Here is a 15,852-nt window from a genome sequence, read left to right as displayed (position 1 = left end):
CTGTCAATATTGTGTGCTGTGTGTACATTAATGAGGAAAAAAAATTAACTTAAATGATTTTAGCAAATGGCTGCAATATAACAAAGAGTGAAAAATTTAAGGGGGTCTGAATACTTTCCGTACCCACTGTATACAATTTATTTATGGGACTGAAAAATATCACAAGAAAAAAATCACATTATATAAATTTACATATACACGCATATATATATGTATAGTAGAATTTGTTCTATGTTATTTTACTAGTGAGAGTTTTTTTTTTAAGGTGACCAGCCTTAAAGGGACTGTCGATGAAAATGAGCCATTGGCTATTCATTTTGTATTATTATTTTTTTTAAATAGAAATAAATACAATTAATGTACTTCATATCATGCACTCTATTTTTTTTTAAAGCCACATGGATAACATTGTGTGAGGAAAGGTGGTATTTACTTAGTTACTTTTTACTGCAAATCTGGGCAGGAAAGACACAATACTGTTATGGTGTCATTTTGGCACTTTATATGTTACAGGATATTTAAAACCAGTTACCTTTTGTTCAATACAAAATAGAGTAAATCATACGGGTTTTTGAAACCACATGCGGATGAATAAATTATGACATAACTATTCCTTTAACTGCTGAGGGGACAGTTACTGTTGGCGCAATGAATAATATATTATTTGTTTTCCACAATGCACTAAAATTATTTTGAATTTCTCGTAAAATGCTGTCTAATTTTACAAGTTTACAGTCCGCAGACTTCCTTTATTTAGATATTTTCTAAATATGTCCTGTCTCTGTGTGTTGGCTGTGTTGTGCAAGGTAACGACCGGACGCTGGGACAGAGAGAGAACCTACGCTGGAGGAAAGACCTTACACAGTGGCGCCAGACAAACGACAGGCAGGACAAGTGAGCGTAAAATACTACCATCATTTCACGGTTCACATCCATTTAACCCGTGGCACTTCTCATTTATAGTTGGTTCTAGTTCTCCACGGCCCTAATCTACAGCTCAAATTAAGCTTTTTTTAAGACCCAGCTTAATGTCTTGTTATTGTTGTTTCCTCAGATCCAAAGCAGAGCTGGATCAGGAGGCCATAATCAGTGGTAACCTGGCAACTGAGACCAACCTCATAGTCCTGGACCTGCTGGAGATGATCGTACAGGTAACACAGAACTCTTACAGTGGAAATAAAAAATATTTAGAAATTTTAGTATGAAATAATGCTTTAAGTGTTCTACTTCCAGGCAGTTCCTCTGGCCGACTGTAAGGATAATGTGGTTGGTGGAGTGTTGAAGGTTCTGCTGCACTCTCTCACCTGTAATCAGAGCACCACCTTCCTGTCACACTGTTTCAGCACCCTACGGGCTCTCATAGTTAAGGTACTGACCTTTTGTGTGCTGTGTTTATTCGTTTCGGCTGACAGTACACTAAAATGTGCTGAAATTGAATTGGTTTTTATTTATAACCATATAGCAGCATTTATTATGGTTTATTTTAGTGTAACTCATTCTAAATCTTATAGCTGTAGGCTACAACGGGTTTGGTTGTCTACATGGTTAATTTCTGGTTCATAATTGGATTCTGTCAGAAAAAAAAACATCTGAATGTTGAGGCGAAGAAAACTTGTCAAATTTTCTCTGTCAAAACAAAAATCAACCCCCCAGCAAATATGCTAAAATAAGTTATAGAGAGAGATTTACAGTAAATATGAGTTCAAAACAGGGAACCGGGTTTTTTTTTTTTTGAATAGCTATAGTTTTAAAAGTGATAAATTATGCCACCTGGCTAACATCATTTATGAAAATAGTGCGGAGGTGAATGTTTGACACATGGACTGTAATATAAGAATAACTAATAGTAAATAATTAACAATAATAGCAAATAATTGATCATAAATAATTAACATTTACTTGAAAATATAGAGACACACGTTCAAGATGTATATTAAAAGGCAGTAACCACTATAGATATTGAGGGGAGACATACACCTCAATATTCAGATTAGCAGTTGACCAATATGGATTGGTCTAATCCTGTTCATATTTTTAAATAGGTGATTTGTAAAATATTACATTTGGGCCCCTTGTGGATGATACTATTATATATGATTATACTATATAATAATTATACAGTTGTTTATTAAATAAAGAGACAAAAAAATTATTAAAAAAAAAGTCTCCCTACTGACTGCTTAAGTGATTAAAATGGTTTAAATTAATCATACACTAAAGTTCAAAAGTATGGGGCCATTTTTTTTTAGAAGTTAATACTTTTATTCAGCAAGGGCACATTAAACTGATTCAAAGTTTATGGTAAAGACATTAACAACGTTGCAAAAGAGTTTAAATTTCAAATAAATGCTCTTCTTTTGAACTTTCTACTCATCAAAGAATCCTGAAAAAATTCCACAACCATATTAAACCTTTTTTTAAACAGTGTTAATCATAAGAGATGTTTCTTGAGCAAAAAAATCAGTACATTAGATTGATTTCTGAAGGATCATGTGACTCTGAAGACTGGAGTAATTACTGCTGAGAATTCAGCTTTGCATCACAGAATATTCACAATTTTACTCATTCACAATATTACTGCTTAACTGTATTTTTGATCTAATAAATGCAGCCTTGGTGAGCATACGACACCTCTTTCAAAAGCATTAAAAAATCTTACCAACTCCAAACTTTTGAACACTTTTCTAGTGTGTCCAGTATCAGCATCATATTAGTTGTAAAAATAATTATATGATACATTTCTAATTTTCTGTTTGTTTGTTTCTTCTCTACTGGAGTTGCTTAGCACAACTGCATAAATTTAGTTGTGAATTAAAAAAAATGTGATTATTGAATGTCTGTTTGGCACCCAAGAGCCTAAGCTTTCACTTGCACCTAGAGATATTTAACAAAGAATGAAAATTGTACAAACCATCCCCAGTCTCCCCTTTCTGTAATCATGTAATATTGAATATATGACTGATACGATAATATTTTTCAGTTTGGCGACCTGTTGTTTGAGGAGGAGGCCGAGCAGTGTGCTGACCTGTGTCAGAAGGTTCTTCATTACTGCAGCAGCTGTGTGGACGGTAACAGGAGTCAGGCTTGTGCTACACTGTACCTGATCATGAGATACAGCTACAGCTCCGCTAGTGTAAGACACCAAATAACTGATCGATCAACACCTCTATTGTTAAACAAATCAAATGTCTTTTCTGTGACGTAACATTGACAATGCCCTCTACAATGTTATTCTTCTCTTTGTCTGTCTGCTGCCTGATAATATGAGCCTGTCGCTGCTCGCCGGCCGTCCCTCTGTGTGCACCAGCCTGATGGCTGGAGTATTTCCTCTGTTTACTCAATTTCTCACCCCCCTCAGCCCTCCCCTACCAGATGGCCGTGTTGTTTGCCATCTCATTCATCTTTAATGGGCAAAGGATGGATTTCTCTCCCTGTCTGTCTGTTTGTTTGCTTGTTTGGTTTGTAAAAGGCTCCAGCAGTCGGTCCTGTCGTTAGTGTAACCTTGAATAAGTCATGTTGATTTCTTTTAGCGGCAGACCATCTTTTACCCCTCTACGCTTTGTGTTTTTATGTTTCCCAAGGCTGTTTCTCGCATTAGATTAAACGGTGAAAACAGTGAAGTCAGGTTTCCGCACAAATTCAGAATTAATCTTCTCAGTGGTGTCGATGTCGAGCCGTTCTTCATTGCGAAACTGACCTAGATGCGAGATTGGTGACATCCAGAGATGCTTCGCACATACGCTCAATTTAACATAATGGTGCCATTGAAATGATCCATTGGCAATTATACAGGGGTTAATGGGGGATCATTTTGCAGTTTCCTGATGCTAAGCAAGATGGATGGAGCATTTTCAGCCTCTGGTTCAAGCCTCCCTTGGAATCAATGATCTGAGACTATGACAGCAATGGCCGACCGCGCCTGGCAGTGTTGCATTTTCTTTCACAGCCTAACACCTGTATTTGACCATGTAACCTTCAACAACCTCAGCAGGGCCAGCCCAGATAAATGACATGGCTCTGGTTGATAGGAACGGCTGGGGGAAGGGCTGTTTTCTAAATTAGAAAAAAACTCAGGCAGTTATCAGACCTCTGTTGTCATGATGCTTTAAGCATTCAAACTTTGGAACGTGACTTGAAATTAAAAGGATAGTTCCCCCAAAAAAGCTCACCTTCATGTGGACACATTGGCTACGTTTACATGCAACCAAAAAATCGGTTTGTAATCGGATTGATGGCTCAATCGGACTGAAAAGCCTTCATGTAAACACCTTAATCGATCCGATTGAGCTCGATCTGAATCAAATTTTGATCGGATTGAAGGGGGTGGTTTATTCCTTTTCTAATACGATTGAATGTAAACACTCAATCGGATTGAACCCTGAAACTGAAAGGACTGCGCATGTGCAATGACGCAGAAATGGCATAATGACGTATGATGCGTGGAACGAACTGCTCTTCCTTTTGAATAAAGTGTTGTATAAATGCGGGTCCTGTCTTTATAAAACTCTCCTTTCACTCGGCAACTGTGAAGTGGAGCAGGACAGCCTCCCACCAGTCCTTGTTTTGGATTCTCATCCACAGGCAACTCGTTTTGGGCGCGGGGAGGGGAATTTTTACTGCGTGATAAATATGAGCTGCACGGCACAGCGGTTTATATGTATATTTATCCATAAATTGATAAATATTAATTCTGCTGTTAAAAACAAATAAAGAAACCGTGTAGGAGAGTGGTTATTATGTGCAAACAGTGAGAAACTCTATATTTGTGCAGTGTGCGCATGTCAAAAAAAAAAAATTCCAATTTGAAGCTTGTGACATAAACACGCACATCAACCCGATCACTTTGTTTAGCGTTCATGTAAACACTACATTCAGATTCATCAATCGGAATGAATTCAGTCTGATTGAACCAAAAATTGTGCATGTAAACGTAGCCATTGTTCATGCTGCTTGTTTGAGCTCCAAAAATGTGACCCTGGACCACAAAACCAGTCATAAGGGTAAATTTTAAAAAAAATTGAAATTCATAAATCACATGAAAGCTGAATAAATAGCGTGCACGCGAAAATTCCTGCACGAGCCTCTGAGAAATGCAGGAGCAAAGGAAACAAAGTTTCCTTACTTTAGCAAAGGAAAACCAGTCTGCTCTTGGCTTATATGGAAATCCTCCGACATTTTTCTTTACAAATCCTCGTTTTGTGCTTCTAATTCGTGAACAGCGTTTTGTTTTGTCTCCGCATTCGGCACTTATCACGCAACGCCGACGTCTTACGTCACCCGCCAGAACGCCTTCCGCATATGACAGAATACCGGAAGTGAGAGAAAAGTGTTTATTACGTTTGAAATATGGATATTTATCTTACAAAAATGCATGGATTCGCTACAGGAGGCCTTTATTCACCCCCTGGAGCCGTGTAAGGGACGTTTTATTACAGATAAAAAAAATCATAAAAACATAGTAAAAGTGGTCCATTTGATGCTGTATTTCATGTCTTCTGAAGTAATGTATTTTGTGTGAAGACATGAGAACCATGCTAGAACTTGGCATTATTGACATCGAACCTGGTGCAACCTGGTGCAACTGGGTGGATTGTTGTAGTTACAGCATCTACCAGAAGAAGCTAAAGCGGCCAAACCTTGACACCTTGTTTTTTGTTCTTGCAGAATTTCTCCAGAGTCAAGATGCAGGTGACAATGTCTTTAGCCTCGCTGGTCGGCAAGTCTTCGGACATCCATGAGGAGTACCTACGCCGCTCTTTCAGAACTATCCTAGCATACGCAGAAGAAGACACAGAAATGCAGTCTACACAGCTGCCCTCACAGGTAACACTTTGGCCAGAAGACATCTAGCCTAGTCCAATCAATAAGTATACAAAACATCTGTTTTAATGAATTACCCTACTGGTTTCTGTCCCCACAGGTGGATGAGCTCTTGAGGAATCTAAACAGTATCCTCTCAGATACAGTCAAGATGAAAGAGTTCCAGAAAGATCCTGAGATGCTTATGGACCTCATGTATAGGTACACAAATATTCTCCTGCTATTTAGCTAAATATAAGCTAAAACTTAGTCTGCATCTGCATTTTGGATCCCAGGCCTGTGGTTTTCTTTTCTGCTTCCCATTTTCGCTGTGGTTTCTACAGTTTTTCTGCTGTTTTTGGACTTACCATGGTAACCGAGTGGCACATTTGAGCCCTGCAGTGTGCCTCACATGTGTAATAACTTGAGCAAATATTGCCAGTCCACAGATGCTTTGATATTAGAAACACAATTTTATTTATTTTCTTGGAGCATTAACCAATGGTTTACTTTGGCTCCAGGATCGCAAAGGGTTACCAGACATCTCCGGACCTGCGTCTAACCTGGCTCCAAAACATGGCAGAGAAGCACAACGGCAGGAAGTGCTTTACAGAGTCAGCCATGTGTCTGGTCCATGCCGCGGCCCTGGTGGCTGAATATCTCAGCATGCTGGAGGATCACAAATACTTGCCTGTGGGCAGCGTCACCTTTCAAGTGAGTTATTATCATGGCTAGGAAACGCTTGAATCGGCTCCCTTTCCGAAAAACAACAGTAGGCGTGAATTATGTCTCGGCTGCTCTTCGAACCCTCACACACGGTTCGGTGTAAATAAGATCCTTGTCCGACTGAGGTATAAAATTGTCTCCCCCCACCAGAACATCTCTCCTAACGTGCTGGAGGAGTCTGCAGTCTCAGACGACATATTGTCTCCAGACGAGGATGGGGTTTGCTCAGGACGCTACTTCACGGAAAGTGGCCTAGTTGGACTTCTGGAACAGGCTGCTGAGCTATTCAGCAATGTGAGTTATCCGTGGAGCAAAGCGCCAACGGCATCCAAATTAGTAGCCCATCTTTTTTAATGCTACTTCATATTTTTCTGTAGTATGATACTGCTAATTCTTCATTATATAATATATATATATATATATAAACTTAATTATATTTCAATATTTTTAGTAATAAGAATAATTGAAAAAGTAAAATAAAAAATTATAATTACTATTATTTGTGTTAATTTTATAATTAAAAAACTTAATTTAATTGTAAAAATGTAATATTTAATATGTATACTAATAATAATCATTAAAAAATAATTGATTTAATTTATTTATCTATTTAAAACATTCAAATGAACGTTATGTAGCTATACAGTATATATATAAAATAGAAAATGCATTACTGTTCATTGCTTCTTACCATTGTTCACGTACAGGGCGGGTTGTATGAGGCAGTTAATGAGGTGTACAAGGTAATCGTGCCTATACTGGAGGCCCACAGAGATTTCCGGAAGCTCGCTTCCACACATGACAAGCTCCAAAGGGCTTTTGAGAACATCATTCAAAAGGTAAAGCATACAAATGACATGTCCTCCTACATGACTCTGCCAGACAGGAAGAAGCCTTCTAGTGCGATCATGATCTATATGCATGTGGGCAGCTGGACAGAAATAGGGAACTTAATGTGCTGTGACATGCTTTACTTCATATAAAATGATTTTAAACAGCATTTTGCATTTTTTTTAAATAGCTATTGTACATTAAGTTTTATGAACACTAATATGAGCACTTTATGAGCACTAATTGAGGCGTGTTAATTGAGACACTATGTAATTTTAACAAGTTTTTCATCACACCATAAGAAAATAAATGGTGAAGAAATCTGCTAGTAACTTTCACAAATAATTACAAAGCATCAGCTAGTAACACATTGAGTTAGATATTACATTTTGAAGTAGAAAGACTGAAATACTTTTTTCTTGTAAAACATACTCTAGTGAACTTTATTTACAACTTCAAAAAATATTTTTTTACTCTGTGAAGTCAGTACATTAAAAATAGTTTAAAAACAAACATAAAATGGTGGCTTTCATATTAATTTGAACCTGAAGTCATGCGTCATTATGTAGCAAGCACTATCTTTTAACTTAATGTTTATTTTTACTTTTTCAGGGTCACAAGAGGATGTTTGGAACCTACTTCCGCGTTGGATTTTATGGCTGTAAATTTGGAGACCTGGATGAGCAAGAATTTATCTACAAAGAGCCCGGAATTACCCATTTACCGGAGATATCCCACCGGCTCGAGGTGAAATTTCTCTGGAACCCTGTGAAGTTTTGCATTTGTGATGAAGATGAAGATGAATGTGAAGTTTAAAGGTTTTTTTTAAGGCTTCAGTTGCTTTTAGGCAGAGCTATAATGGTCTGAAATTTGCTTTGATATTATACGTGACTTATTTGTCTCTTTGTCTTCTAATTTTCCAGAACTTTTACAGTCAGTGTTTTGGAGATGGAGTTTTGGAAATGATTAAAGATTCCACACCAGTAGACAGAAAGAAGCTCAATCCCAACAAGGTACTTCTCATCAAGTGTCGTGCCAATGTAAACACAATTACAATCAAAAGCTTTCTTCAGTTTGACCTGTGTGACACCCTCATTAGCTTGAAAGGCTGCCGATTGCCTCTACAGTCAAATCTCAAATGCCTCATTCAGCTAAAGTTACCCTCAGCAATTGATGATTGCTTTAAGTGACAGTGTCCTAAACGTAGCATGCTGATTTTCAAATTTCACATCAGGCGTACATACAGATTACCTTTGTGGAGCCTTACTTTGATGACTATGAGATGAAAGACCGCCTCACCAACTTTGAGAAGAACTTCAACCTTCGCCGTTTCATGTACACTACGCCGTTCACAAAGAGTGGGCGGCCCCGAGGGGAACTCAACGAGCAATACAAGCGGAAAACCATCCTAACCACCATGCATGCCTTCCCCTACATCAAGACCCGGATCAACGTCATTCAGAAGGAGGAGGTAATGACAATCCAGAGAACCCCCCCACGTCTGCTTCATCTGCAGTGGTAGTTTGATAAAAGCGTCTAAATGACTACTTACTTAATCACCTGTTTTCAGTTTGACCTCACACCCATCGAGGTGGCCATTGAGGACATGCAGAAGAAGACTAGAGAGCTGGCTGAAGCCACGCACAGAGAGAAGCCAGATGCTGTGATGCTTCAGATGGTTCTGCAGGGATCTGTCACAGCCACCGTCAATCAGGTCTGAAGCTTAATGCACTCTCGTACCCTTCACTAGCAACTATTCTGAGCTGTGAAACTTGAAACGCAGCTTACAAAAATAGAATTTCATGTCTATTTAAAATTTTTAAGAGCCCTCTTAAATGAACCCTTAGGCACAGGTAAAATATTGAATAATGATATATTAATGTATCTAACATAATTTAATATTTTGTACATGATTTTATTGTTTATTTTGCACAATAAAAAGTAATATACTTTTATTTTTTAATAATTAATAAAATAGCAAATTTATCAAAAGTGATCAACGACATGTGTAATGTTACAAAAGATTTCTATTTCAAATAAATACTGTTCTTTTGAAGGTTATATTTATAAAATGATCACAGTTTTCACAAAAATATTAAGCGGCAAAACTGTTTTCAACATTGATAATGATAAGACATTTACTGAGCGGCAAATCAACATATTAAGATGATTTCTAAAGGTTCATGTGACACTGAAGACTGGAATAATAGCTGCTGAAATTTTTTTTATTTAACATTTAAACCTTAAACTTAATGGTTGTGTATAATTTCGCTTAATATTTTTGTGTGAACTGTGATAATTGTTTTTTTTTTCTCAGGAGAAATATATATACATATATATATATATATATATATATATATATATATATGTATATATATTTCTCCTGAGAAAAAAAAAACAATTATCACAGTTCACACAAAAATATTAAGCGAAATTATACACAACCATACTTTTATTTTGGATGCGATTAATCGCGATTAATCGTTTGAAAGCACTAAATATATTTAGTGCTGTCAAACGATTGATCACAATTAATCGCATCCAAAATAAAAGTTTTTGATTACATTATATGTATTTGTACTGTGTATATTATGTATATGTAAATACACACACATACAGTATATGTTTTGAAAATATTTTCATTTATAGATTTATATATTCATATTCTTATATTTTATATTATATAGATATATATTTAATAAATAAACTACATATTATTCTTAAATACATGCATGTGTTTGTATTTATATATACATAATAAATATACACAGTATACACACATATTATGTAAACAAAAACTCTTATTTTGGATGCGATTAATCGCGATTATTCGCTTGACAGCACTATTATATATATGTGTGTGTGTGTGTGTGTGTGTGTGTATGTATGTATATGTATATATATATATATATATACTGTATATATAATATTATTTCTTTAGTTATTTGCTCATTTTAAATAACCATCAGAGGGCAAAGATGGTATTTGGGGTCCATATGATGTACTGTAATTGCCACAACTACCAGCAGGGGCTAACAGACCCATGCAAACCAACCAAACTTTGATCCCTTGACATAAAAACTGGCTCCATCACTTATCCAGCCACCCAGTCTCCCTCCATGCCTGTTCTACTGCACATCTCCGGTGTGGTTTTTGAATACTTTAATTAATATAAGAACAGTATAGAAGAGTAATGTAAATCTTAGGATTGTAGGGATTCATACGGATGCTCCCAGCATCTCTATATTTATAGTAAAGTCTGAAGCTCCAGAGTGACAGTTTACAAAACTAATCAAGTTTAAAACATATCCAAATCCTCTGGATACGGCTGCGGTTACGTGATAAATGCCCTTTGGAGAAACTACATACAAAGAGCGCGGCAATGCCTCTGCTCCTGGCTCCACAGTGACATCACTCACACAAAGACTTATTCATGATCTTTCCCTTATGTGTTGACTTTACCTTGTGGCCTCCATTGGATGAAGCATTCATTTTCTCCGCTAGCGCTGTGGGAGAGAGGGGGGGCCTTTTCTTTCCTTTTCTCACTCTGTGTGTCTCTGCAGGGTCCATTGGAGGTGGCCCAGGTCTTCTTGAATGAAATCCCAGCAGACCCCAAGCTCTTCCGTCATCACAACAAACTGCGTTTGTGTTTCAAAGAGTTCATACTGCGGTGAGTGGCCGCTTCCATTGGAAAAGAGATATCAACGTAATCTTTTCAGTGACGTGTGATCGAATGAAGCAAGTTTTCCATCAGAGGATCAAAGGAGATATAGAAGTATCTTTATTTTATAGTGATTGGTTTGTTTAAAGTTCTGTATTTGAAAGTTCGCTGAAATACTTGGATGTAAGACACCCGAGGGGCTTTTCCGCAAGTGGAGAAAACCCGTCTTAATGTCACCCAGCTGCATTTGCTTTGCATAATCATCATAATGTTTAAACTAAGACTCGAAACAAATTAAGTTTTTGAATACAGGGATTTTTCCCAGGATGTATACAACTTGTGTGGAAGTATTACATATTGCTTTTTACAGACGAATAGTTCATGTTGGATTCTGGGCCTTGATTGCTGCCAGCGTGCAGATAAATATTTACTGTAGTTTAAAATATGTTTATTTTTCTCCATAATCCATCCAGGCTGCCACAATCCTTCTCTAGCCAAGTTACCATTATTTATGCCAAGACGTTATAGCCTACTAATTCTCAAAAGACATATTTTGAAAGATCTAGAACAATTTAAAATTCATTTAGGAAAAAGATCCAGAGCACAGTTTTATGTTCCTCAATGTTCCCTTTGTGGCTTTTTGCCTTTGAACAAGTTCTTCAGGGGAATAAAACTAACTGTTGAGTATGCCTATCAAACTCATTTGCCTAGTTCTGTCCAAATGCAGCTAATTGCACTAATTATTCATCATCTGGTGCTCTGTCGAGCTTCTTGTGTTGCTAATGCTGTTGTGATTGTGTACCTGCAGGTGTGGACAGGCCGTTGAGAAGAACAAGCTACTCATTACTCCTGATCAGAAGGAGTACCAGCAGGAGATGAAGAAAAACTACAACAAACTGCGAGAGAACCTGAGGCCCATGCTGGAGAGAAAGATCCCTGAGCTCTACAAGCCCATCATCAAACCTCGCATCGAGAATAGGTACACCCACTAGTGCTACGCTTGATCTTTGACTCGGCAATCAGTGAATGATGGAAATTCTCTCTCGCGTTTGGTAGTATTTCCATAATCGGTGCTAAAGGAATAGTTCAGCCAAACCCGAAGATGCTATCATTATGAACTGCATTTGTGGTGCTTTTATTTTGGAGTTTGTTTGGAAAAGATTTATGGGGAGTTGGAGATATGGGTTTGGAAAGACAGTAAATGATGGCACATTTTTCATTTTGGGGTGAACTATTCTTTTTAAGTGTGAGTCTCACTGACTTTTTTCACACAGCAGTAGAATACAGTTGTCAGTCCTGTGTGGAGTGCTAAATATTCTCTTAATAAAGGTTTATCAATGTCAGATTTTAAAAGAAGGTTCAATGTAAGGTTCAGTGCAAGGTTGAATGTAAACTAGTTGTTGCAACAGTAGTCTGGCATGAGACGGACGTTTGGTGGGATATTATTTGCTGTCAGTCATTAATGCTAGGGCTGTCAACCTTTCCCAGGTTATACAAATGGCAGAAAGTAGAGGTGTGTGTGTGTATTTATTGATTGAAAAAAAAGTTTCTCAAAGGTTTGAGTTTGGTAAGATGTTTTTGAAATACGTTTCATATGCTCACCAAGGCTACATTTATTTGAAAATGAAAATGAAACGGTGAAAACTGAAATATTGTGAAATATTACTACAATTTAAAAAGTGTTTTCTATTTTAATACATTTAAAATGTAATTTATTCATGTGATGGCAAAGCTGAATTTTCAGCAGCAATTACTCCACTCTGCAGTGTCACGTGATTCTTCAGAAATCATTTTGATATGCTGATATGATGCTTGAGAAACATTTGTTATTTGATATGCTGCTTAATATTTTGAGGAAAATATGATACTTTTTTCAGGATTATTTAATAGAAGGTTCAAAAGAGCTGAAAATAATATAATCAATATATAATAATATAATATATAAAACTATAACAGAATAATATACATAAAATACATAAAATAGTACAAATAGATAATTATATATAAAATACACTATATATATATATATATATATATAATATCATAATATTTACACAAAATATAATTAATAATTTTCATTCTTTCTTTCTCTAATCTCAACATAGAGAACAGGACTGACTTTGCTTATCTGTTCATCCAGACATTGGTCTATTTACTCCTGTATGCTGCTTTATATTCGGGACAGTTTGAGAGTTGCACGATACCAGACACTGACTGTGTGAATATGGACGACTTTTGTTTTTTTTTTAGCACTCCTCTTTCGCGGTGCAGCTCTTTCTGTGGAGCTGTTTCTTTCTAACATTGCATTCGCTGCTTAAGCTCCTGTTCCCTCTTGTGTTTGTAACAGAGATTCCTTCAAACGGCAGAGCCTCCGTCGGACACAAGATGAAAATTCATGATGTCAAGAGAACATCTCCAGAGGATATCAAGGGAAGGATGTTGCAGTGTGCCAGGAAACAAGAGCTCCGTCAGCTGATAATTAGATGACTCGAGCAGAGTTTTATGCACTGCGTTGAAACCCCCTGAAAATATCACAGATTGTTGTATTCTATATTACTGTATATAAGGAATAGATTTTAAGGGATGTAGAAGTTTATTTGCTTATAATTGTTTTTAGAACAAAAACCTCAGCCAGTCACTTTTTTTTTTCATTTTTTTTTTTTTACTTTTTCTGGATATGGTTCGAATTTTCCTTAGTATGTTACTACATATATTATATTCTTAACTAACAGACATGTTACATGTGAGGAACAAATCTACAACCTTAAATTAACTGCTTCAAGACAGAAAACCTGATCATATTTCAAAGACACTGAAAGTGTTAAAAGTGTAAAAAATGGACAAAACGGACCGTTATTGGTATAATGTATGTTTACATAGAGCTAATATAACATGAATCATGATTTTTCAGTTTGTTTGTCCTGTTCTATGTATATTGTAATTGCAGAGATTTACAAGATACAGTTTTGTATATATAGTTCTATTTTATTTATAGAGAATATTTAGCTCTTAGATGCATATCCCAATATTAAAATGTGACCAGACCAGATCAGAGTAAAAGTAAATCAGGTTTACAGAGATAAAAGAACAGCACCAGTTAAAAGTGCAGAGTAAGAGTGCATCAAATGTTTACTTTGGAAATTGTGTCAAATTAATGATTTATTCTTTTTATTTTTTTATTTTCCAATTTACAAGTGCGCTGCACATAAGCCTATATTATATGTTGTTTCTGTTTCCAGTGCTTTATTACATCTGTTACATATTACTGCTCTGAAAACTATAAGAACAGTATGTTGGTTTTATTAAACATATAGGTCATTGCAATTTCAACTTAGACTATTTCTGTTTGAAAAGCACAAAATAAATACAAATAAATAAATATTTTTGTCAATGAAATTTGAATGCTCTTCCTTAAAAGGCTACAATCTTATACCTGTTGTGCAGTAATATTATGTTGAGAAATATTATTTTGACTTAAAAAGCATTATTCAGATCTATATATATATATATACACACATATATATATATATATAAATAAAATAAAAATAACAGAATGAAAAGAAAAAAAATACATACATTAGGGCAGTTACATAATTTTGAAAAGCTTTAGAATTTGTATTGTTTTTATTAGCTTCTTATTTTGTGATCTCATATTAGAAAGGGTTTCAAAGAATATTTTAAGATCAGTGTTACAAAATGTAATATATGATGGTTTCTTTTGAATTACTTTTGACGTATGAATGTAAAACTTTGCTAAGATAAGTAACGGATTAATAATATAAATATGCTTCTCAGAGAAAGATGGGTTTTGATAACAAAGTAAAATATCATGAGGTTCTAAATTAAGGGCGTTGTTTAATTTTTTTTAGTTATGTCTATTTTAAAGTCAACCCAAAATGAAATAGAAAAAGGGCAATAGAAAAATAAATGCTCAATATCTTCACTCAGTGGCATTTTTGATTCAGTCAGAACTCAGGTAAATCCTTATGAGATCCAGCTCAGCTTCCTGTCGCTGCATGATGACTCATATCGCATGAGACGGCGTTTCGGGGGGCTTTTAAGCGTTGTAGTACTGTCACAGGGAGGAACAGGTTCGTGAAACTACTCTCTCGGTATATATCAAATTACTTTTAGCTTTATGTTGCTGCGGTGCAAACCAGCTATTGCAGCTAATTGTCAGTTGTATGTTCTACTGTAAGCAAATCAGAAGAGTCGGAAAAGAAAACCTGGACTCTCACTTCAGTAACTGAGGTGGCTGGATTAGATTGTATTAAAGCTGGTTTGTTGATAAGTTTTGAACCCTCTGTCTGACTGCATTCGAATCTCACGCGCTTTAAATGTGCACATCTGTGGAAGTAAGGCTCTTCTCGATTCTGGTCCTGAAGTCATCCAACTCTTCAAAGTTTAGATGTTTCCCCACAAATTCGGGTCTTGAAACTTCTAGTGTTAATTAAGAACTTCTCTTTAATAAGATTAAAGAGCCGTTTAATCGTGACGTCAATTTGTAGGCTAATAACTTAAGGGTTCCCTCCACATTTTCCTACTGTATTTGAAATAGGGTCAAATATTAGTTAGGCTACACCTTAAAAACTACTTTCTAAATCTATGTGATTCATATTTTTGTGAACGATTTATTCATGCATATGTTTGGTTGCTCCAAAATCGTCTGGGGCCCCTAGATTTTCACCACCTATCTTCCTGCTAGCGACGGCCCTGAGTATGAATGTTATCTGGACGTACTACATCTACCATGGTGTCACTGTCTTGTGGCTAACAGTATCATCCATTCATAACACTTTCTTAGAAGTTTCCATTTAGACTACAATTGTTGAGCA

General features: G+C 36.1%; 2 protein-coding genes across 2 annotated transcripts in view; both read left to right on the top strand.

Moving 5' to 3' along the window:
* Positions 1–14,368, top strand: part of dock8 (dedicator of cytokinesis 8) — a 36,319-nt gene extending 21,951 nt beyond the window's left edge. Inside the window, exons 32-47 of the mRNA XM_016295414.1 lie at positions 807–894; positions 1,055–1,151; positions 1,234–1,368; positions 2,981–3,133; positions 5,665–5,823; positions 5,921–6,021; positions 6,321–6,513; positions 6,676–6,819; positions 7,233–7,364; positions 7,969–8,103; positions 8,280–8,369; positions 8,591–8,827; positions 8,927–9,070; positions 10,920–11,026; positions 11,826–11,996; positions 13,365–14,368. Of these exons, the coding sequence (XP_016150900.1) occupies positions 807–894; positions 1,055–1,151; positions 1,234–1,368; positions 2,981–3,133; positions 5,665–5,823; positions 5,921–6,021; positions 6,321–6,513; positions 6,676–6,819; positions 7,233–7,364; positions 7,969–8,103; positions 8,280–8,369; positions 8,591–8,827; positions 8,927–9,070; positions 10,920–11,026; positions 11,826–11,996; positions 13,365–13,416 (2,138 nt within the window). The 3' untranslated portion in view covers positions 13,417–14,368. The remainder of the gene's footprint in view (positions 1–806; positions 895–1,054; positions 1,152–1,233; positions 1,369–2,980; positions 3,134–5,664; positions 5,824–5,920; positions 6,022–6,320; positions 6,514–6,675; positions 6,820–7,232; positions 7,365–7,968; positions 8,104–8,279; positions 8,370–8,590; positions 8,828–8,926; positions 9,071–10,919; positions 11,027–11,825; positions 11,997–13,364) is intronic.
* A 661-nt stretch (positions 14,369–15,029) lies between these two features.
* The window catches only part of aopep (aminopeptidase O (putative)), a 105,046-nt gene continuing 104,223 nt past the window's right edge, over positions 15,030–15,852 (top strand). The window contains exon 1 of the mRNA XM_016295443.1: positions 15,030–15,108. The gene's annotated coding sequence lies outside the window, so the exon portion shown is untranslated. The remainder of the gene's footprint in view (positions 15,109–15,852) is intronic.

The sequence above is a fragment of the Sinocyclocheilus grahami genome, unplaced genomic scaffold (genome assembly GCF_001515645.1).
Source record: "Sinocyclocheilus grahami isolate Dianchi unplaced genomic scaffold, SAMN03320097.WGS_v1.1 scaffold336.1, whole genome shotgun sequence".
NCBI lineage: Eukaryota > Metazoa > Chordata > Actinopteri > Cypriniformes > Cyprinidae > Sinocyclocheilus > Sinocyclocheilus grahami.
Note: the sequence above shows the minus strand (reverse complement) of the source record. Positions and strands in the feature narration are given on the sequence as shown.